At 38.1% G+C, this 23,432-nt stretch overlaps 1 protein-coding gene across 2 annotated transcripts in view; it reads left to right on the top strand.

Annotated features, from left to right (window-relative positions):
* VPS13C (vacuolar protein sorting 13 homolog C) overlaps window positions 1–22,495 on the top strand; it is a 76,990-nt gene extending 54,495 nt beyond the window's left edge. For both annotated transcript variants that reach the window (XM_066558852.1, XM_066558851.1), the window contains 22 exons: window positions 238–366; window positions 937–1,070; window positions 1,320–1,446; window positions 2,389–2,624; window positions 2,946–3,096; window positions 4,155–4,295; window positions 5,932–6,013; window positions 6,103–6,172; window positions 6,606–6,717; window positions 7,035–7,148; window positions 7,585–7,721; window positions 7,991–8,072; window positions 8,284–8,397; window positions 8,644–8,719; window positions 9,277–9,440; window positions 10,254–10,299; window positions 11,312–11,435; window positions 12,084–12,198; window positions 17,974–18,065; window positions 19,030–19,153; window positions 19,417–19,503; window positions 20,860–22,495. In XM_066558852.1, the coding sequence (XP_066414949.1) occupies window positions 238–366; window positions 937–1,070; window positions 1,320–1,446; window positions 2,389–2,624; window positions 2,946–3,096; window positions 4,155–4,295; window positions 5,932–6,013; window positions 6,103–6,172; window positions 6,606–6,717; window positions 7,035–7,148; window positions 7,585–7,721; window positions 7,991–8,072; window positions 8,284–8,397; window positions 8,644–8,719; window positions 9,277–9,440; window positions 10,254–10,299; window positions 11,312–11,435; window positions 12,084–12,198; window positions 17,974–18,065; window positions 19,030–19,153; window positions 19,417–19,503; window positions 20,860–20,949 (2,547 nt within the window). In that variant the 3' untranslated portion in view covers window positions 20,950–22,495. The remainder of the gene's footprint in view (window positions 1–237; window positions 367–936; window positions 1,071–1,319; window positions 1,447–2,388; window positions 2,625–2,945; window positions 3,097–4,154; window positions 4,296–5,931; window positions 6,014–6,102; window positions 6,173–6,605; window positions 6,718–7,034; window positions 7,149–7,584; window positions 7,722–7,990; window positions 8,073–8,283; window positions 8,398–8,643; window positions 8,720–9,276; window positions 9,441–10,253; window positions 10,300–11,311; window positions 11,436–12,083; window positions 12,199–17,973; window positions 18,066–19,029; window positions 19,154–19,416; window positions 19,504–20,859) is intronic.
* The last annotated feature ends 937 nt before the right edge of the window (window positions 22,496–23,432 follow it).

Below are 23,432 nucleotides of genomic sequence, written 5' to 3'. Positions count from 1 at the left end.
GACATGGATATTTCACATCCCAAGGGAACCTGAACAGTACAGGTTGCATGTTCTGTACATTAATCAAGTCCTTCAGTTTAGGTGAGTTAGATGTGGATGTGTCCATCAGGAGATACTTGGCTAAGAACTAAGGCATGTGAAATAGTCTCAGTCACACAACCCTGTTTGTTTTGCTGCTGGGTTACCATATTGAACACAAATGCAATGTTAAAGTTATGTGTATTTCTTGTCTTACAGTGTCTTCCATTTTGGCCTGAAAACTCATCTGGTGAACTTTGTGTAAGAGTAGTTGGCTATGAAAGCTCATCCAAACCATTCCTGTTTAAAGCCCAGGATAATGGTACTCTGCTGAAACTGGAAGAATTGGTGAGACTGACTTTGTGTAGTCTGTTGCTAAATCTCCATTTTAGCCCTGTGGTAGCTTGACTCAATAAAATCATCAAGATGGAAACCTTGTGCTTTAAGTTATGGGTACACTGCTCTTCATCCAGTTCTGTTGCATAAAAAAAGTTATGAATCAAGTTTGCAGTGTTGGTAATGTTTTCATAGCTGTGTAGTCAAGTTGATTTGCTTATGCAAGCTTATAGGAAACTGAACAGCTCTATTGCTATCAAGTTTACAATGGTATACTGCACCTCTGACATCTGGGCTTTTTGCAGAGGGTATGTCTTGGGTGCCTTCAGTTTGTTTAAGTAGGTAACAAAAAATAGATTCTATTTTAGGATTTCTTGATCAGCTATTACATGTTGGAGACACACAGTTCATGGTTAAATTAATTTGATTCAAATGAAGAATATTATAATTTCAGAACTCACCCTAGCTTAGCGTTAGGGAATGTGTTTATAAAGGTACCATGTTCAGTAAAGTCTTTGGATATAATGTTTTTCATAATTCTAACTTGAATTAATGTTGGGCTTTGTCTAACTTCCTCTCCAGAATGGGGGCTTGCTGGTAGATGTGAATGTCTCAGAGCATTCTACTGTGATCAGCTTCACAGATTACCATGAGGGAGCTGCCCCAGCTCTGATTGTGAACCACACTCCATGGGACTCCCTCAGATATAAACAGAGGTATGTGCAAGGAGCAAGTCACCATTGCTAGTTTAACCAGGGGTGGTATCCTGGTTAAACATCACCAAGATATCACATGGGTATCACCAAGAGCTGATATCCCTGCAGCTGGACCTGTCTGGGGTGAATGGCTTGGGCCCTTCATGCCTCACTGCTGGAGTAGTTAGCACTGGGGTTTGCTTACACCACTTCCATCAGTGCTTTTAACCAGTCAGTGCTGTCATTTTCTCCTTTTCTTTTAACCTGCAGTGGATTACAGGAGGAAATGGAGTTGAAACCAAGGCAAGTATGCCTCTTTGCCTGGACAGATCCAACCAAACCGAGAAAATTGACTTGGAGCTACTCTCAATGTTTTGGTGAACATGACCTACTTAAGGTAAATTTTCTGAGGGGAGAAGGAAATGCTGAACCAATTTAGGACTATTTCAAAATTAAAACTATCTGGGAGAAAGCTTTATCAGTAACTTTGCCTCTCTGTCATCCTGTAGGAGACTTATAGCTACCATCAAGAAGCAAGATTTTAGATGTTTTGATAGTCCACTGTGTCTGTCTTTAATTAGCTGCCCACTTGCACCTTACACCACAATGAATTCTTCAGAGGTGGTTTGGTTTTTCTGTTGAGTAACACAGAGTTAACAAAACTGAAAAATATTGCTAGCTAAAAGAAGGGATAGGAAAGCAAATTTCAGTTTCAGTTGTACTGGAAATGGGATTAATTTCACACACCTGAACTCAGAACCAGTTACAGGGTGCTTTACTGTATAAGCACTTCCTTGGGTCAAATTTTTCAGATTTAGAAATGGTTTTAGTTTAAAACCCATTTCCTTACCATATAATTGTGGTGGCATTCATGATTCTTTAGGGCTTTTGAGTAAAGGGCTTTAATTATCTCAGTTTTGCCTTACAAATCAAAAATCAGGAGTATGTGCTTTTGAAAAGCAGAGATCTTAGTAATTGTCTGGTTTTACTGTTTCATGGTATATGATTTATTGCCTTCTTCTGCCATTACTAAGATTCCAAGCCTTTTGCTTTGCTCTGAAGGCCTTTGTTCCCTAATGGTTTCCAATATTATTCTAAACCACAGATATTGCTGGAATGTTTAGTTTACAAAAGTGGGGAAAAAATATCCCAACCTCAGCCTCTTTCCAGTGTTAGGAAAGGTGAAACCAAGGTGCAACGAAGTCAGAACAATGCAGTAAACTGAACAAACAGGAAAAATACTGAGTTCTGGTTTATGTTAGTCTGTAAACTTGCTTATTAACATAGAGCAACATCAGGGAATTCCTCATATAATATGCTTTTTTTCCCCCTGATACAGGATGACTGTGGCCAGTTCCCTTACAATGCCAACACTCAAATTCACTGGGTGTCTTTCCTGGATGGACGGCAGCGAGTGCTGCTTTTCACAGACGATGTGGCTCTGGTTTCCAAAGCACGACAAGCAGAGGAGCTGGAGCAACCTGATCAAGAAATAAACTTGTCAATCCATAGTCTTGGACTTTCTCTAGTTAACAATGAAAATAAAAAGGAAATCTCTTACATAGGAATTACTAGGTACTGCCTATGGAAGTGTAAATGTTCCTTTGAATAATCAAAATTGGCAGTGTATTATAATTTTAGCAATAGAGTTGAAGGGGATATGTTTCAAGTTAATTTAAGTGAAGCCTTTTTAATTAAAATTAAGTTTTGCATTTACTCCTATTGTGGAATTAGAACCAACAGGATTTAACTGCCTCCATTTTTAGCTTACATTTCAAAAAGACATAATAGGGTTTTTTGTGCCTGAGAAATTAGAAAAATACATTTTACATGGTTTGCATGCATAAGAAAAGTATAAGTACTCTAAAATTTTTAACTTTGTTGTTTGTCTTGCAGTTCCGATGTTGTTTGGGAACAGAAACCAAGGCAAAAGTGGAAACCATTTAATCAAAAGCAAATAAACCTATTGGAACAAGCATATCAAAAGTATCTCTCCAAGAGTGCTTTCCAAGGTCCTGGTTGGCATAAACTGGACAGCAATACTGAGGTAGGTATTGAGTTTTAGTGTTTAAATGCTTGCAGAGCAAGTGCAACAGTTAAAACAGATTTCTGGTTTGCTAAGTTGGGATAGATGCTGTGTGAAGAGAAACAGAAACAAGAGGCAAGACTTTTATTTAAATAGTTACACATTTTACACAGTAGAATGTTTCTGTCTTGTGGTGATACTGAGGCAGCACTGAGGTATTATCCAGGCTTGTGTTATGAAATAAGAATTTCAAAGGATTTTTCTTTTATGTGGTAGAAAAGATTGTTCAGTGTCTGCATGTTAGTTGTAAACCTATATTTGCAGTATATACCCTAAATTCTTTGCAGAAATTTTGGTTTTAGCTTCTTAATAAGGTGCAGTCCTCATTACTTGATATGGTAAAGGAGTCTTCAGTGTTCAAGGACTCTGGAAATTAATCCACTTACCTGAGCTGGTTCAGACATTAATTATACATCCCTGTATTCCATGCATAAAGAGGGTATTCAAATGGCTAAGTCCAATACAACCATTTTATAGTACCATAGTCAGGCTTGTTTCCTATATTATCCTTTCATTTTAAAAACATGTATATACCCTCAGCTCTTTGAAAACTTGAATTTTGGCCATTGCAGTAGTGCATTTATAGCACATAGTATCAAATCTTTTATCTGTAGCTCATTGCATTTCACTCTCAATAAAGGGGACCTTTATACTTCTGCTTCTCATAACTTAAAGGTTTCAGGATCAGGCGGAAAACATCAGTTGGGAAAATAGTCAGCTGCATATAAATATCTTTAATTATGCCAGTGTAAGATATAACTTATGAAGAAATAGCTGCTTAGATGACACAGAGGTTCCTGCTTGGGCCAACTAAAGCTGCAATGTGATGGCCTTGTCAGACTAACTGGTGGTTTTCACTGCTTTCCATGCAGTTAATTGGATGGAGAAACTCAGTGGCCTTGTGATCTGATAATAAGGAAAACCACAAGGTTTATTTGCTAGTTTGTCAACTAGTAATGTACCATTTTATTGTTTCCCAAATGAAACTGTGTCTTAGCTCTGCTTCCTTATATTGGCAGGTGAATTTTAGCAAGTCTCCAATGGAAATGCGTCTCCCAGTCAGATGCAGCATCCGCCGTAACTTCCTGTCAGGAATTCAGGTTGAATTCAAGCAGTCACCTCACCAGAGGAGCCTACGGGCTCAGCTCTACTGGCTGCAGGTACCTGCAGTTTAATGTTTTAACATCTCATCTGGTTTTGAAACTAGACAGACATATGAAGCTTTTGATTTCATTCATTTATGTGAAGATGCATTGAAAAATCAGGGATGCCCAGACGAAGTCAGGAAATGATGCATCTGACTGCTTGTTCTCAGAAGGCTCATTTATTACTTTATTATACTGTATCATTATAAAGAATACTACACTATAAAGAATAGTGTAGTATTTATTACTTTATTATACTGTATCATTATAAAGAATACTACACTATAAAGAATAGTGTAGTATTTATTACTTTATTATACTGTATCATTATAAAGAATACTACACTATACTAAAGAATACACAAAGGATACTTACAGAATGCTAAAAAGAGAAGAATGAAAATTTAGGGTTTTCATTATTCTCCAGGCTCCTGACACAGCTTGGCCTCAATTGGCCAAAGAGTGAAAACAACTCACAGCAGAAACCAATGAAACAATCACCTGTGGGTAAACAATCTCCAAACACATTCCAGACCAGCACAGGAGAAGCCAATGAGATGAGAATTGTTTTCCTTTTCTTTGAGGCCTCTCTTGCTGCCTTTCAGCTTCCCAGGAGAAAAGCCCTGGGTGAAGGAATTTTTTCAGAGAATGTGAATGCCACAAAGAAGTATCACCAAATCATATGCATGTGGTGCCTGTCTCTCTACATCAGAGTAGCAGGGGTGCTGTGATGGAAAAGTATTGCAGAATTGTCATCCCAGGATTTTGAAGTAGTGTGGAAAGAATTCCACAAAACTGTGTGCTAGTGTACAGCAGGGTGCTATGGTGGAGAGTTTATTTCTAAAGAGCTGTGTTTTGGTGTTTTAAAACCTCAGAGAGCTGTGTTTTGGTGTTTTAAAACAGATCTCAACCTTTTCCAAAACTTTACTGTAGTTTTTACACTGAAGTTTAACATTATTCTACAGAATACATCTAGGAGTTTAGAGGCCTTTAGTACAAAAGCTGCCTGTCTAATGGGAAGTAGAGAACAGGCATTTAAATATGCTAAAATAGCATGCAGTAATGTATCTACATGTAATATTAACACTGAATTCATGTGCAACACTTGCAGCAGATCAGCATAGTCCTGTCAGTACTAATGGTGTTGCTAAATTTGCCAGTAGAGCACTTTAGCAGGTACTGGCAAGAGCTGTTCAGTGCTAGAGGGAGATGATGTTGAGTCATCATCATTGCCATCTTCATCTCCATTTGCTGCCCTTCACTGGGGACCCTGGTGCTTTTTCTCACCAGCTGGTGGGAAGTTTGCTCTTTCCTTTTAGCTTTCATTTTGTTTTTTCTTTTGCCTGAAGGTGGTTTTCACTATACAATGTTTTCCATCAGCTGCAGACCTTGTAAGGGAGTCTTTGTGGGTGTGAACCTCTCTGAGCATCCCTTGTGCAGCACTTGGAACCATCTGACCTTTTATGACTGAATGAGTAACATTCCACAGTGATATCGGAGTAATCCTTTTGCTTTTTCCTCCTTCCACCCTAATAAGTGGGGCATTCCTCTTGAACACAATTTATAAACAAGTTACTCAAACCTTCTGAAATGAGAACTGTTTGATTATCGTGTCACTAAAACATTCCTGTAATTATGCATTAATTTTTTAGGTGGATAATCAATTACCAGGATCGATGTTTCCTGTTGTATTTCACCCTGTAGCCCCTCCCAAGTCCATTGCTTTGGATTCAGGTAAGAGAAAGCCTGTAGTAATATCAGATTTATTCAGCCTTGAAAGTAGGAGCTTGGCCATTTATTTTTAAGTGTTTTTTTCTCTTTAGAACCAAAACCCTTCATTGACATCAGCATCATCACTAGATTCAATGAATACAGCCAGGTCCTGCAATTCAAGTGAGTGTAACAGTGAATTGTAATTTAATTTTAGAGATGTAATATATTTTAGAAGGGAACTTTGTTCTTAAGTTTGTTCTCCTATCTAAACCACTCTTGACTTCAGATTGAGTTTTTAAATATCTCCAATAAGAAAACATCATTCAAAAAGGAATTTAATTTTAGAAAATAAGGACTGACCATATGAAGGGACTGTCACACAAATTCTTCAGTAATCAGAATTATTTTCTTCTTGTACTACAGTATCAGAGGTGTGTGTCTGTTTGCTGTGCAGTGCTGGCCAGTTAGCACTTCTGACTCTAAACTGAGAGTTGATATTGTGGATTGTAAATCCTAATATGTGACATTGCACAGCAAGGCTTCACTTGTGTAGACTAAGCATGTAATATTTAAGTTAATTTTATACAGGTATACACTTTCTTTCCCATTTTAGGTACTTCATGGTTCTTATCCAGGAAATGGCACTGAAAATTGATCAAGGATTTTTGGGAGCACTTAGTGAACTCTTCACTCCATCCACAGACCCAGAAGCTGAAAGACAAAGGGTAATGTATGAGAGAAACGGACTTTGGCTGGAATGGGACCATAAGTGATTGAGGAATTTAAGTGAAAATTAATATAGGAAAAAATGGAAAAATCACCCAGAAATTTTATGTCTGTTATGGGTTGTTTGGGGGTTTTTTTGCTATCTCTGGATTCATTAGTACACTCATATTTAAGTAGCTAGTTAACTGTACTTAACTATGATTATTTTTTCTACTGTTTATTTATATATATATAAAAACACATTTAGGTATAATCTGATTAATTGTATTACATATATGGATGAGATTAACTTCATTTTTTTTAATATTGAAACCAGTCTAAATTAATTCAGCAAGATGTGGATGCACTTAACACTGAGCTGATGGAGTCTTCCCTAACAGATGTGTCAATGCTCAGCTTCTTTGAACATTTCCATATTTCTCCAATTAAGGTATGCAATAGAGAGATTATTGGTTAATAAAGCATCCAATTAATTCATTACAGTAAATCCCTAGGGGATTTTACATTCTCAAGAATTTAATACTTTGTTGAAAAACTTTCTCTGTTGCCCATGAGTACAAACAGACCTTTAACCATAACTAAGTGGGGAGAATCAGTGGGTATAATAATGCTGAAAGCCAGATAAAATACTGGATAATGTATCATAAGTGGTATTAAAATACACTTTAATGGGATTATCTTCATATCTCTCTCTTAAAGCAGATAGATTTTTTTTGGAGCAAGGGAAGAAAAGTCATCAGTAGATTTAATGATAGCTTTCCTCAGCTTTCATCACTGATTTGTTTACATGTGCACCACATGACTTGCTCTGGTTTGGCTTTCCTTTGGTCTTGATTTGTCTTGTTTTCCTAATTCTGCCTTGACAGTTACATTTGAGTTTGTCCCTGGCTTCTGGTGGAGAAGCATCAGATAAGGGGGAAGAAATGATAGCCATCCATTCTCTGAATTTGCTGTTGAAAAGTATTGGAGCTACTCTAACAGATGTGGATGATGTTATTTTCAAGTAAGCTAATTCCATTGGTTGGGGTTGTTTGTTTGGGTTTTTTTGTTTAACACTTTGACTGCTGTATGCTTAATAATTGGATCTATGGTAAACTTTACTGACTGACTGGTGTAAATTTATACAGTGTTAGGGGAAAGGGAGGAATGGAGAGAAGATGGGCTTTGGGATCCTTTTTAAGGCAATAGTCTTCAGGATTCTCTGAAAGAAAGCAGAGAAGTATTTGAATGAAGAAGGGTATCCTTAACTAATGTATGATTACTGTCTTTCAGACTTGCTTTCTTTGAAATTAAATACCAGTTCTACAAGAGAGATCAACTGAGGATGAGAGTTATTAGACATTACAGTGAACAAGTAAGCTTATTTAGTCAAGACTTTGTGTAAAATTTTGAGTATGTCTTAAAGAAAATTTTATTTTTCTTCACCAAACACTTGGTTAGGCACTCTAATACCTTACCTGGGTAGTAAATTAAAAAATGAACCAGACTGGGGTTCTGATGTGTGTGACAACAGCTCATAACACTGCTTTTGTTGTTTGCCTTTTTTCTTCCCTCTCATCATTTAGTTCCTGAAACAGATGTATGTTCTTGTACTTGGATTAGATGTTCTTGGAAATCCATTTGGTTTGATCAGAGGGCTGTCTGAGGGAGTTGAAGCTTTCTTCTATGAGCCATTCCAGGTAGGAGTTCCTGATTGTTTAACTGTGCCTTTATAAAGGGCTGTTTGAATGTACTGCTGGGTTATTGTTAATTGTCACTGTGCTCCACACTCTGAACAGGCAGGCAGCAGTAATTTTTTAATGTGAATTTCAAAGGATTAACCTATTCAGATGGCCTTGCATCAACGTAAAGGAATTGCTAGTTTTTCTTGAAACAGATGCATCATTGTGTGGTTTTCTGCTATTCCTAATAAGTTTCATTTTTAGGGTGCTGTTCAAGGACCTGAGGAATTTGCTGAAGGCTTTGTAATTGGTGTTAGAAGTCTTCTTGGGCACACAGTGGGTATGTACAATAGTGTTCTTTTTTGATGAATTCCCACATTATTTTTCTAGTGAGTATTTAAGGTTGTCATACTGTTGCCAGTGTTTGTGGTACGGATCATTCACACATAATTTACCTGAGACCATCTGAATATCTGTTTGTAGACTGAGCAACCAATGTGAGAAACATTGCATATATAACTAAATTAGTAACATGCTCTGAATAAATAAGAAGCATAATTTTGATGGTTCTAAAATGTCTGGAGAAGCCTGAGAAGTGTTCTGTTACAATTACTTTAGATTTTTATTTAGCTGTGTCTTGACAATAATTAGAGAAAACATTGTTTCATTCATTATGCTATGTAGCATGTAGTAAAGTGCTATAAATGTTCCCTGTTGCTGTATGTATGGATATCAGACCAGATTCTGGACTCTTCTCATGGATAACATGGCTCTGTGTGAATTCATCATATCTAAACTGAATATGAAGGGAAATTGCTAGGAACTTGCTGGCTGTGTGTTGTCTGCTGTTCAGCTGTGAAAGCACAGTAACTTCTGCTTTGTGCCCTGTTCCCTCAGGTGGGGCAGCAGGGATGGTGTCCAGGATCACTGGCACTGTTGGCAAAGGCTTGGCTGCCATCACTCTGGATGAAGAATTTCAGCAGAAAAGGAGAGAGGAGATGGGTCGGCAGCCAAAGGACTTTGGGGAGAGCCTGGCCAAAGGAGGGAAAGGCCTGTTAAGGGTAAGGTTTGGGGATGAGGGTTTCATGTGCCAGCTTGTTTCACCTGCAGGAAGTTTGAGATCTTTTTTGTTGGTTCATTAACTAAACAGAAGAGACAAACAGGCAGTGGGTTTATAGGAGACTCAGTGTAGTGCATCAGCTGTGGTGTTTGAGGTCATGTTTCTGGTCACCTGAGGAAGTGGAGTTAGGATTTGAACGGAAAATAACACCAATTTCTTCTGTGTATTGTATCAATAAATAGTTACTCATATTCAGGAAATGTGTTAGGTAATTAAGGTAACTGGGCCCTTGTAGGTGCACAGGTTGTGGGAATTGGGAATGGGCTACAGCTGTGAGAAGCAGGTGACATCAAAGAGCCATGGAGTGCCCAGGGGCACTGAGCAAGCACCAAAGGGAGCAGAGGGCACCCAGGGGCAATGCATCAGCATGAAGCTGTAAAAGGTTGGGCTGAAGAGCAAGAGGAGCAGATGCTGGCAGCCTTGTGCAGTGCCATGGTGTTAGTCTTTGGGTTGAAGCTTTCTGAAATTGTGTGGTGATACTCTGTGCATCATGGCCATCTCGAGTGTGACACGTGCTGTGACAGGCCCGTACCTGACCTTGCAGTCAATTCTGTCTTTCAAGTCTTTGCCTCGGTTACAGTTTTCTTAAAAATATTAAGAGAAAAAACAAAGCCAAATCCCCTAGCCAAACAGTGTTTCTGATACCGAACTTTACATTACAAAGTATTAAAATAAGGATGTGAGATAACAGGTTACCCAGTTGGACTGGCAGCATTTCAGTTTCTCATTGGGAACTTAATTATCTTTGTTTTAGGGTGTTGTTGGAGGTGTGACAGGCATCATCACTAAACCAGTAGAAGGTAAGCACAAAGGCTGCATTGCACTGCTTAAGTGGTTTCTCAATACTTGACAATTTATTTTGTAATGTTAAGAAATAGCAACCAAGTATGGTGATGCTAAGGCATAGCAAAATTTTTATATTTCTTATTCAAATGTGAATTTACATCATGCTTTCCTCAATTGTCTTTATATCTGTTGTTGGCTTTACCACCTTTTAAACATTTGTATGGTTAAGAATAGGTTATCTCTGTGATTTACTTTGTTAGGCCTGCTGTAGTACCCAATTCATTGTCTTAAGCCAGAATAAAGATAGTAAAAATAATAAAGTAAAAATCACCAGCTGAAAAAGTTTTTTGGGGCTCCAAAGGTCAGAGAAATCTTAAAAAACAAATTTGGTTTTATGCCTGAAGTCAGTATTTGTTCCTGTTACTTCATGAAAATGATAGATGATCAAAAATATCCAGGATAAAATGCCTCTTATTAATCTTCAAGTGGCAGTGATTTAAATGTTGGGAGTCAGCTGTAACTGTGTGGTGTTTTACAGCTTTTTGTGGTTCTTAGATATGTAGTCCTTGTCTCTTAGGTGGGTGGCCACACCTGCTTTCTGAACACTCCTTTGGTTCTCCCATGGTTATATATCAGCAGAACTATGTAATTTTGAGATGGAAATAGTTAACTTCTATCATACTTGTGCATCTTAGTATCTTCAGAACATTTTGTTATTACTGTCAACCTATAAACACTCGTCTATTGGCCTATTGTCCAGATGGGAAGTGTGAGCAGGAGAATCTTGGTAACATCTCAGTTCTGGGCCCTTCAGAGGCTGGTAAGGTGTTAAGTGAGCAGTGATGTGTCTGAGCAGACCAGGAGGCAGTGGGTGACTTTCCAGCTCTTTGTACAATAGCACTCTATGCAATCACTGCCTGTGGGCTGTTTCCAGTACAAAACAGCTCCCCTGTAGCAATAATGGTTTAATTCTGTGATGAAGTAGGTCATAAAAACATTTATTTTTCTGTTTCTATTCTTTTCAAGGGGCTAAAAAAGAAGGTGCAGCTGGATTCTTTAAAGGCATTGGAAAGGGGCTTGTAGGAGTGGTGGCCCGCCCGACGGGAGGCATTGTGGACATGGCAAGCAGCACCTTCCAGGGAATTCAAAGGTACAGTGCAGGAGGAAGTTCTCCTCCAATGGTGGATACCAGGTGGTAAAATGCTCCAGTGCCACACAACTATTTGCTAAATACAAAAATCAGGATGCTATGTGAGGAATGTCCAGTAGCCTGTAACAAATCTGTTTTATGATGATGAGGAAATTGCTGCTTCGGAGAACGTGCTGCTCTGTGGTAGTTCAGGTAGACAGTAACTAATCACTGTGCTAGTTCAGGCAGACAGTAACTAATCCATTTTTTCATTTTGCTCCTTCCACTGAGGAGAAACAACTGTTCAATTGACTGTGAAAAACAGTCCACTGAAATTTTCAGAGTAAAACTTCCCAGTCTGAAATTTGGTTAGCAGTGCCTTCTTGTGTTTTAATGGGACCTTTGGATAGTGTGTTAATAAACTTGAGAGCCCTTAGTAACTTATCTGCATTTGGGAATCAACTTCTCCAGCATATTCTGTAGCTGTTTAATTGACAAGTGCTACTTTTGATATATTATTAGCAGTGTGTCTTACTATTTACATCTGCAGGGTACCCAGGATGTGTAAGTGGGATGTGTGGCAAGTGAAAGGCTGACTTCTAAAGATGTACTGGTGAAACTCAGACTTGTATTAAGCTTAGCAGAATCATGTTGCTCTGTCTGTGGCAGGGTGGCAGAATCAACTGAAGAGGTGTCAAATCTCCGTCCCCCACGCCTCATCCGTGAGGATGGCATCATCCGGCCCTACAACAGGGTGGAAGCTGAGGGCTATGATTTATTTGAGGTATGTTTTGCCTTGTAAACACAGTTAGGGTTCCATAAAGGATTAAGTTGCAATCAATCTGTAGCAGTCATTATCTGAAGTAAAAATTTGCCCCAGCATAGTTAAAGCAAGCCTGGATAGCAGGGAAGGCCCAGTGCTTGGAGCCAGAACAGCATTGCTGTTCTCTGGTCTTCTCCATGATATGTTCACTTCTCATACTCTGGAAGGAGGTAGTAGGATTAAAAATTATAAGGATTAAGATTTAAAGATGTAAACCCCCCCCATTTTGATAGATCCAGATTTTTGTCTTTATAACAAAGCTAAGGTTGGTTTACAGACTAATCAATAGACCTTGAATTGTTTGGTTGTATCAGCAATTAAAAAACTGCATGAATTTTCATAATAGTGCTGTTTGGTTTTTCCTTATGTTGTTCATAATGGCAATCTGTCATAGCTACAGGCACTGTGTGGACATTTAGCCTGCTTTCTCATGTGGATGTGCCTAACATATGGGAAATGAACAACATGAGTTTTCAAGTTCTTGATAGTCAGAGTCTGGTTAATTTGTATTTTAGACTTTGTGTTCTTAATACTTATCTTTAAATGCTCATTTAAATGCTGATTTTTGCTTTACGCTGTTGCTAAAAAGTTGGAGTAAAATAACTGTCTGCATTAACATTTTGGATATTTGCTAGTTGCTTGTACATGGTCTTTTAATCCTTATTCCCTGTTCTGTTTCTAACATTTCTTTTCTTTCTCCTTCTCTCCTGGCATGCAGCAAGAACTGGAATAATGGAGTAAACATTTTCCATATTTCTTGTCTGTTTCTCTCACAGTTTTTCATCTGCCTTAAGTATTTAGATAAAGGGCATGATTGCATTTACCATGTCCTCTCCCCTTCTCAATCTTTTCTGTGTAGCAGTTGAATAAAACAGTGTTTGATGTTGTCCAGGCTCAGAAAACAAACTTGAATAACCATCTTCAGTAAGATTAGATGGGAGAGGCAGGGAGGGTTTGTTTCCTGTATATTTATTTTTCTGAGGATGCTTAGCTCCTTATGAATGGCAACAACAGAAGGCGCTTGGAAAAAAGGATCACGGTAGGTTAGATCCTGAAATTATTTATTTATTGGTGCTCTCCTAGAGGTAGGGCAGAGCAGATCTTGAGTAAAATTTAAAATAGTGATAGAGAATGGAATTTACTTCTGGGAAAATGCTTGTAATTTCAAGTTTTATAAAAAGTGCTGAGAAAACCTGTACTTGTGGTTTCTGTGCTGTGCCATAGCCCTGACAGCTACACACCTACTGACCCACTCTGCCTTCAAGTTACTGCTGCTGGTTCTTTGGGAATTTGCTCAGTTAAACATACAGCTAGCTTAGTTGACTCTGGCTTTTATTCACAGAATCTTCAGGGGCTTTGCTCTTCAACATAAAAAATAAGTATAAACTTTCAGCTGTTAACAGGAATTTACACACACACACATATATAAATAAGTATATATGCATTTCTATACTAAGCAATGCCATAAACATCATTACTAATACATCTTAGAAATTAGCAAGCCAAGCTTAAGCTGTTGTCAGAACAAATTTTTTGCCTATTGTATGGGAAAAAATGTTGAACGGAAACATTTTGCTGGTAATGCCTTTTAGAATGTAATGGTCAATTTAAAATTATTCAAAAGAACATTTAGTGAATTTTTTTAGATGATTAAATGACATTAAATTGTGATATACTAAGCAGGCCAAATTTTTTATTCTTGAGTTGTTTTTTGGTGTTTTTTTTTTTTTTTTTGGTCCTATGTTTTTTACATCTGGCAAAAAGCAAGAGGTGGCACAATCAACACAGAAAATTTGATATTATGCAGTTGTTCCACATCTGGTATTTGTATTTTTCTTAAGATGTGTAGATTGGAACGGGATACAAACCAGGAATAGATCCTCTGTACAGTTCACTAAATACAGTTGGTTTCTTTCAACGAGTCACTTAATGGAATACAGGAGAGGTTTAATTAACTGTTCTTGGTTTTCATGCTAGAGGTCAGTGTTGGGAAGGCTTTGTTTGCTAATGTAAGCTAGCAAGCAATGTAAAGCAAAACAGGGCAGTGTCCTTACATGAAATTGGATATTTAATGAAAAAAATGAGTCAGAAAGTCCTATGTGCATTTACAAGTTTAATCACAATAGATATTTTTGGATCCAGTTTTGATCCTATATTGCAAGTAGTTCAACCAGGACCCACAGCTTCTCAACTGCTTTAACTACATTCAATGCATATGTCCCTTTAAAATAAATATAAACTCACAGGGTGGAAAGCTTGTAAGGTTACCTTAAGGATCAGATGCCTCAGTACCATCCAGTGATTGGATGGAAAAATGTTTTACTTAATTACTTTTGTGTGAAATGCAGGTATTAGGGCTTGTCCTAGAGGAGCAAACATGCAGGTTTTAAAAGAAAAGATCCTTATTCCAGGGGAGAATGAGGGTTTTGGTGCAAACTGAGGGTGAAGTAGATGAGTGAGTATTCCAGAGGAGAATGAGGGTTTTGGTGCAAACTGAGGGTGAAGTAGATGAGTGAGTATTCCAGAGGAGAATGAGGGTTTTGGTGCAAACTGAGGGTGAAGTAGATGAGCTGAGTTGTGTAAAGTTGTTCCTGCAGTTCCTTGTCCCAGCAGCGCTGGCTGTGATGTCTGAGGGCTGGGCAGGATGTGCTCAGCGAGTCCCCAAGCTGGGAGTGAGCTGTGCTGTGGGCAGGCTGTGCCTCAGCTCACGGCCAGCCTGGGCAGCGCTCTGTGCGCTTTGTTACTCATCAATGCACAGCAGAGCTCCCAGGGCAGTAGGGCAGCTCTAGCAGAATTGTTTTCCAAGGAATCACTTCTCAAGAGTTCTAGTCATGGTGTGAGCAGTGCTGGAGCCGAGTTTTGCAGGAGCAGGTGCTGGGAGCCTTTGGTGTGGTGGGGCTGTGCCTGTGCTGGCAGCGCTGTGGGGCCCAGCTCCTCAGGGCTGCCATGATGTCACTCATGCATTATTCAATGCCTGTGGCATTACTTTGTTTCACATCCCAGTTAAAGCATGGAGCTTTATAAAGAATGCAGAACACCTCATGAATAATTGAGGCAGGGTGGTGAGACAGTGTTGTGTGGCAGAGCATAGACTGTGCTGGAAACTGCAGATTCTATTTCTGCTTGACTCACTGTTCTGCTGTGTAAATCTGCATTGGTTCTTTCATTTCCATGTAAAATAAGAATGAGTTAACTTCTTCAAAGTGCTGTAGTATGCTCATTAAAATGACAGCTTTTGATTAAGATGTCTAAATTTGAAGAGTCTGCAGATCATGGAGTAATTTACATCAAGTGCAACCTCCTTTTTACATAATGCCACCACCATTGTGCTGGCATCTATCAGGTGTATTGAGAATAGCTCACAAATACTGCATCTTTTAGGCACAGGCCTCAGTGGGAGCTCTTACTTTGGTAACATATTGCATGTAAAATCTAAAAATGCTATTGGGATTGTTTCTCAAGTTATGAGAAACAGGCTTTCTCTCCAAAGCTTTGAGTTTGAATAGAGAAATATGCTTATGAATAAATCTATTTAAATATGTGGCATGTCTAATTTCTTCATATTCAACAAAAGGATTCAGAATGTGGATTGCAGCCTTTGAATTACAGTCCTCACATGGTGATGGGTTTTCTATTTCTTCAATTTTTTACTTGTTTTTGAAACAGCTAAGGTTCAGGTATAAAATGTAAGTTCATATTTTCATTTTAGTCACATGCTGCCATGTTTCTTCTAATGTTTTGAAGAGGCTTTGAGATAAGCAGTTTTTCTGGCATCTTTTTTTCCTTTCATATGTACACTGTACAGTTTCAGAAATTTTTAAGATGGTCAGAAAGGGATATTTTTTATAGAAAATGTTGGTTGACCCTATGGTTTTGCTTACTGAAAAATGCTGGATTAAAATGCATTTCAAAACACAACATCACTAGAGAGCAAGTCTAGGAAAACACTATGCTGTTGATTTCAGCTCTTGAATATTCATCCACTTTTGAGATTAAAGGATTTTTTGGAGTCAGTTGTGATGTATGATGATGCTTAAAGATATTTGTTGAACTTTTGAATATATGAAAATAAAATGCAAATAAAAAAAAAAATCAAACGTTCTTTTAATTGATTCCTATGTAAGCTGATCTTTCAATTTTGGTTACTGAAACTGCATAGAATAAAACCTGTTAATCACAGACAGCCAAATGTGGAGTCAAGTGCAGCCTCTATTGTCATCTCATTGGTTTTTGGGTCCATCTAAGGAAATAAAAACGAAATGACAATTTACAAGAAGTAACTAAAAACCTACTGAATTCTTAGTCCTTCCTCTTTAGGTTATTGTTACTAGTTTGTGAGAAACTTGAGGAGTGAGACCTTGAGGATTTACTGTTGTAGAGGCTGAATTCCACAGTAACAGCTGTAAAATGAACTGGAAGTCATCCTACTTTGCTCTGAAGAATATCAAACCAATTCTGGGGCACCCATTTGCTAAAAGTTGATCTGAAGTATTTGCATTCTGCATCCAGGCATTCTTCCTTATGTTTCCCCATGTTTCTACACAGGAGCTGCCCATTTTTCCTTAAAACAATTTATATTATAAAAAAGGTGCTTGTATTGACCTGCAGGGTACTCTTGACTTTTGTCAATACCTTGGAGGGTATTGACTAAAGTCAGTATACATTGACTTTATACTTATATAATTGTCTTACTCATTTTTGCTAATTAACCACTATTTATAAGTGTCTTTAAAGAAAGGCTTACTGCATATTAGGAAAACCAGTAGTTGATATAGATTTGTTCTCATACCCACTTTGAGGCTAGGTTCCCACTGGTAGCATGTTATTAATTTCATACTTTTATTTTTCCTGCATGATGTTTTGATGTGTATTCCTTTCCCCTAACATGTTCAGGTATCACTCTGAGTCCTGCTTGTCTTCAATCCAGTGTTATTGGGAGCTTGATGTTGGGGTGACTGTGAGCCTGTACTCTGTGCTTTCTGTGTGGTTGATGGAATATTGTAATCCTGGTGACATGCTCTAGGAAACATTTTACTGTAGTCAAAGAGTGTGTACAGAATGGGAAATCTGAAAAAAACCTCAATGAATAATTGCCAAAAAATCCTAGGAGTATCATAGGATCCTATCCTTGAGTACTTTATTTCAAAACTTTCTCTGTGTTTTTAGGTTGTCACTTGAGTTGTGGTTGTCTAATCAGAACGTGATGAGTGATTTAATCTGCACTTTCACACACCTTTGTGTTTTGGGTATTGTTGAATGGTCATATCTGCTCAGTTCAGAGGCCTGATTTTGAGGTGCATTGAGAATTTGTATCTTGAGAGTTTCTTTCTGAGGGTCTGAGTCATGTGCCTTATAAAAATGCATGACCTTTGCAGGGTTTTCACTCTTGAATGAAGCCTGCAGCGTGGGCTGTAGAGAATGAACATTATTAAACTATTGCTAGCACAGAAAGGAAATCAAAGCTGAAGAAATAGTCTGATACAGCAGTGTCAGTGTTCTACCTTTGAGTGGAATGGATCAGTGACTCAGCTTCAGGACTGAGAGCACTGTGAGAACCTCCCTTTAAAGAACTAACAATGAGGTAACTTTTCACAAGGCTTTTGAATTCAAGACACCAATTTGTGGTTTTTGGTCTTTAGTGTTTTGGTTTTTTTTCCATTTGATTTTTTTTGTTTTGGTTTGGGTTTTTTGTTTGTTTCTGTTCAGCCCCATAATTATTTTCTGTTTCTGTTTCAGAAGTTGCACATCAGGAAGTTGGAAAAAGAGGTTTATCGATACCACTGTGCAATTCCAAGAGGCAGAAGAGCAAATCTTATTGTTACCAACAGGTATTGAATTTTGAATGCTTTCTAAGGGCTTGACATGATTTCAACTTGGGGATTAAATATCTGGCTAAGTCTAAACTGATTGCTCTTCTCTGCCAATCTATTTTCCTTCTCTGTTTTCTTCTTTTGTTTTTTAATATTTTATTTTGTTTCCTTAATGGAGAATGTGATTTAGTTGTGATGTCAGAGCTGGATACTAATTTGGGAAGATGGTTTACTCTGAGATCAGTGATCCTTTCATCTTAGTGGGGGGAAATAGTCTTTTTTCCCTCTTCATTTCTGATTTTTCAAATTAGCTTCTTATAAGTGTTTGCAGTCAAGCTAACAGTTTGGTAATACATGTTTATAATCTTGTTAATTAAAGAATATTCGAAATGAAGTCTTAGGTCTTTGTACCAGTATGAAAATTATTTAAGTCATCTGACAAGTTTTAGAATTCGAGATGTCGGCAGTCCCAAGTTTGAGGACTCAAAACTTTCTAAATATGCTTAGATAATGAAAAGGATTATGATCTCCACATCCCACAGGTCACCAGTTTGTACCTTGCCTGAATGTGTGAGAGAGGCTCATCCATAGTAAGACCATGGAGGTTTCCCAGTGGGGTTTTTTTAATAATGACCAGCCCAGCTCAGATTTCAGGCTGCAGATGGACGAGATTTCAAGGCCATGGATGATAATGGGGCAGTTGAGTTGTTTGCAGCCTCAGCTAAATGTGCAGTTCTCTCCTTAGCCCAGCCCTTGGCCTGCTCATGGTGTGTGATGTCTTGGATCATCTGTGGCTTTTAAAAACCAAGTGATTGTCTCAGAATGTATGAAGGAAATATGTGTGCAGGGTGGCTGAGTGGATACTTGTAATCTGCACAGAAGATGCCTTCTTAAACAAATGCTTTCATTTTGTTTAGTTTTTCTAGCAAAGTTCTAGTCCCAGGGAGAAATTGAGTAAAAACACTTTTTTTTTCTTGAACAGGAGAGTGATATATGTGAAAGAAGTGGAAATCTTGGGCCATTTAACAACAGAGTGGGATTACTTATTTGAAGAATTCATACGTTATCCCTCATATGAAGCAAATATTTTAAAAATTACTGTTTGGGTAAGAATAGCATGTAAATTTTCTTCTGTTTAATACTCACTAGAGGTCCATACATGCTTTTAGCTTATTTATGATTCTAACTGCTAACTTAGAGACTGTGTGACAGGATTTACTGAAAGTTTCTTGAAAGTATTACAGTTGGGTTGGACAGAGACCATGTTGAAATAATCTCACCTGAAGTTGGCATTCAAACCATTTATGTATGAGATTCTGCATTCTTGTTTTGTGAGTCATCTGAAGCATGTTTTTGTTCCCTTCTGCAGGAGGAACAAAAGATGTTCCAAAGAAAGGACAGTACAGGTCATGAATGTGTAAAGAATGTTCAGCTTTGGGATGAAGCTACAGCAAGGGTATATATATTTTTTTTTAAATTTAATCTTCTTTTCTTATGATATTCTTAACTGTTGTTGAAACTAAGCATGTAAAAAGATGGTAATGTCCAGAGACTTGTTAGAGAATAGGCTGCTGTGCCTGAGGACCATTTACCATAAATTTGTGTTGAAAAATGTGTTTTACCAAGAGTATGATGAGATCAGATAGTCCAAAGCATTCAAGAGAGTTTATGCAATAATAATTTAATGTTGAAGCTACATAGTCTTAGGGTTTGTATGTTAAAGCTCATTAAAGGAAAATAATTCCAATATCTAAAGTAGTAGGTTGTATTAAATTCCCTGTAGTCTGTAGGATTCCACATAGCTCCTCATTATTTCAAGATCACCTAAGCCAGCACAAGTGGACCTTGTATGCACAGGCTTATTCAGATTCCTCCCTCCTCCCTCCCCACACGTATTTTTTCTACCATTTATCTCTAAATGTTTGTTCCTGTTAGTGCCAGGGAGGCTGGAGTATTTGGTGAGCCTTTGTTCTGTGGATGGTTGGATCTTGTAGGTAGCTTACCTAAGGTGATTCATCAATTTGGGGAAATTCCAGGGTACTTCAAGAATAGAAAAATTTACCTAGGAAACCATGTGTGTGACTGTAGTGTACCAGGTGATGAGAGAGGAGATGTTCTGATACCAAATGTGAACCAATTAGGTCCACAGTGTCTTGGGAGCATGCTTGAAATTGTAGCTGCAGTAAATGGCAAGTCAGCAGATGGAATCAGAACCAGGGCCAAATTGCTGCTATTAAATTGATTGAGCCTCCTAAAATAATGGGTTAGACTGGGAAGGAAAAAAATTGCTGTAATTTTGAAACACTTTATATACTGGAGGAGTCTATCTTAGTTCTTCACTGTGTCTTGTCTAAAAATGCTCCTTCAGCTTTCTCTTCCATGCTGTCCAAATCACACTTGGCATTAAGTAATTGAAATCCTTTTAGTTTCTCTGTGTCTTAGTGGCATGGCCAAAGCTGGAGCACAGAACACACAGGTCATACTAGAAGGAGACTTCCTTGTGTTTAATTACCTTTTTTGGGATTATTTCCTAAGTGCATTTTGCTTTGCTAATGTTTATGCTGGTATCTAGACATTAAACATTTATTTTTCTGCTCTCACCTGCAACACTGCCCATTTCCTTTTTGTGGATTTCTGTTCCTGTTCATCACTTGAATATTGTGCATATGAATCAGGAGCTAAGTACCAAAATCAGACCAGCCTGTGTGTGTGTGGGTTTACATCTTTGTTGAATTATGTTTTAGTAGCATCTTGTGGAAGAAAAGTGCTACCTGCTTTCATTGTTGTTTGCTCTCACTGTGTTGTTTTGCAGAGGGTTTGTGGTGCCATTCAGGAAGCCCTGGCAACACGAAAACAGGAGAAGCTGGTGAAGAGAGCATCTTTGCAGTGGAGAAAACCTTAAATGCTGTCTTGATAGGGCAGGATTTGTCAGGTTTGACACTTGGTATGCAATTTTCTCCCTAAAATTGATTAGAAGCAACATGGAAACATGGGGCAAAAAGTAAAACTAAAATACCTGAGGTCTTCTTTCAAAGTTAGCAGCCATCAACACTTCAGTTTTAGAGGTTATGCATCATTTGGAAGGAATGGGTTTCTAAAATATGCATTTCAGTTTAAAAATTCCACTTTTTGATAAAATGTTTTCCCACTCTGAAATTTTATTTTCTGCCCTTTTAATGTCAGAGATTCTAAAATGAAGTGGTTACCTTATTTGCATTCTGAGGTTATGGTTTACAGACCAGTGGTTGTGGTTGTGGTGTTTTTTCAGATGAAGCACTTCTGTTAGTGATTGAAACAAATTAAGAACTCTATTTTAGACAACATTCTCCTTAAATGATTCCACACAATTTAGCTAATATAATTTCATCTCTGAATGTTTAGTATTAGAAAATACTGCATTGAAGCAATGTAATAATTTCTATATATGAAAGAAATAGGTTATTGTTGTCTGGAAATGTTTACTTTGAAATGTTGTCACATTGTAAATGAAAATCTGCACTTTAAAAATGGGAAATATTATTCACCTGTCATGTGCCTTTTGTATGGTTTTGGTTGTGTCACAGTAGCCTAAAGAATTCTCCAGGAGGAGCAGCACACTGGGTTTAGCACTGTATGTCAAAAACTTGATTTAAGAAATTAGCTCTCCATATTTCAGTGTGCAGTTACTCCACTGGAAGAATGCCATCTCACTGAGTTAGAACTCACTTCTGATGCAACCTTTTTGTTGCAGTTGCTCTTCCTGAAGGCTGTCAGCATTCAGTTTAACCCAACAGTTAAACACAGATTGTATGCCTGGAATGAATAACCCCATGAACTTCCTTGAGACAAGTTCCATTCTTACCAGGAGGCCCATCCATAGGTGACTGAGACAGGACTAGAGGAGTGAACAGGTTTGAGTTCAGTGATCAGTGACCTGGGAGCTGTTGCTGTCAGATCAGAAAATCAGTGTCCTTGCAAAAACTCATGAAAATGTGACCTTCCTCATTTCCTTTTCTTGGAAACAATATGTTCTATTTCTTCCTTCTCTTTTGTGCTAGATAACAGCTGTAGATACAAACTTGATGAACTAAAATGACAGTATTTTTCTACAGATCCATAGAGTGCACCAGGCCTGCATTTTTAAACTCTACATTTAAGGGTTGGTGCATTGTATAAATGCACTCTTTACCTGTACCTATGAGCTCACCAAAGTTAGAAAGTTTAAGATATTTGTATGCTGCCAAACACAGAACTTGTAGAGAGCATTGCACACATGATTTGATTGTTGTTATATGCACATGGCTATTAATCCACTTTGCTACAAGGGAAAAATGTGGTACAGCTTTAATTCTTGCTATCACCTGTTTTCTAGAAAACTCTGCTCAACAATAAATAAAATAGCTGTCCAGCTTGTATGTATATCAAGTTCATGTTTAAAAAAAAAGACAATAAATTTTTATATGCAAGTATTTGTGCTATGATTTAAAGTTTTGTTTCTTCTCAAAGAAGAGTGCTTTGGTTTGCCTCATGTCACTGACACTGTGAGAAAACCATCAGAATACAAAGGTGCTGCAAAAGAGCTTTCTACAGCTCAGCACTTGCTGCATCTTGTGTTCTGACATTGAGGGACAGTTGTATGAGTACTGCCTCTTAATTCATACTTGAAAATAGATCTCACTTCAGTCTGCTTGGTGCATCCTCAGACAGTATCACGTGCCTGCTTTTAGGTGAATTGGAGCTTAGAGCAGTTCTGAAGACACCTTTCTGACTCCAGCCTTCTGCTTGATGCCCTTGTATACTTCCTCATGGTTTTGATAAACTTTCTGCCTTGAACTGTAAACAGGAGATACTTCATTTGCTCACTTTATATGTGGTTAGGTTCAGTGAAGAAAATTCCATTTCAAATAGTCTGAAGAAGCGCTAGGTTTTGTTTTGAGCTGCACATCTTTGCAGTCTGGGTTCCTAGCTGAATGTGAGCTGGTAGATGACCTCCAGCTGGAGTGATGAATGACCTCCTTTACCACTTGGACCAAGAGGACATCAGAGAGGAATTCATTTCTTGCTTAAATGAAGATGGATGTTTGGGATGAATAGGTTTCCAGTGCTTGTCCTGGGCTTACCTCTGGTGTTCCATTCCACTTTACCATGTCTCCTCCTGGCTGTGCTTTGTTTTCAAAGTGGCCTTTGGCATAGCTGCCCCCTCTGCAGCTGCTGTTCACTCTGCCTCAGCTTTGCTCTCTGACTTTGGGAACTTGCTTTTCCTGTTCCCTGCCAGTTCTTTTCCTTAAGCTGGTGCATGTTCTTGAAGTGCTGGCTGAGGAAGATAAGGGCCAAGGAGAGGCTCTTGTCTAATCTCTGTCTGTGCCCAGCAGAAGAACAAGTGCAGGATTAAATTCTTTTTGTATG

The sequence above is a fragment of the Molothrus aeneus genome, chromosome 13 (assembly GCF_037042795.1).
Source record: "Molothrus aeneus isolate 106 chromosome 13, BPBGC_Maene_1.0, whole genome shotgun sequence".
Classification (NCBI taxonomy): Eukaryota; Metazoa; Chordata; class Aves; order Passeriformes; family Icteridae; genus Molothrus; species Molothrus aeneus.
The sequence above is the reverse complement of the archived record's forward strand: the minus strand, read 5'-3'. Positions and strand labels throughout refer to the sequence as shown.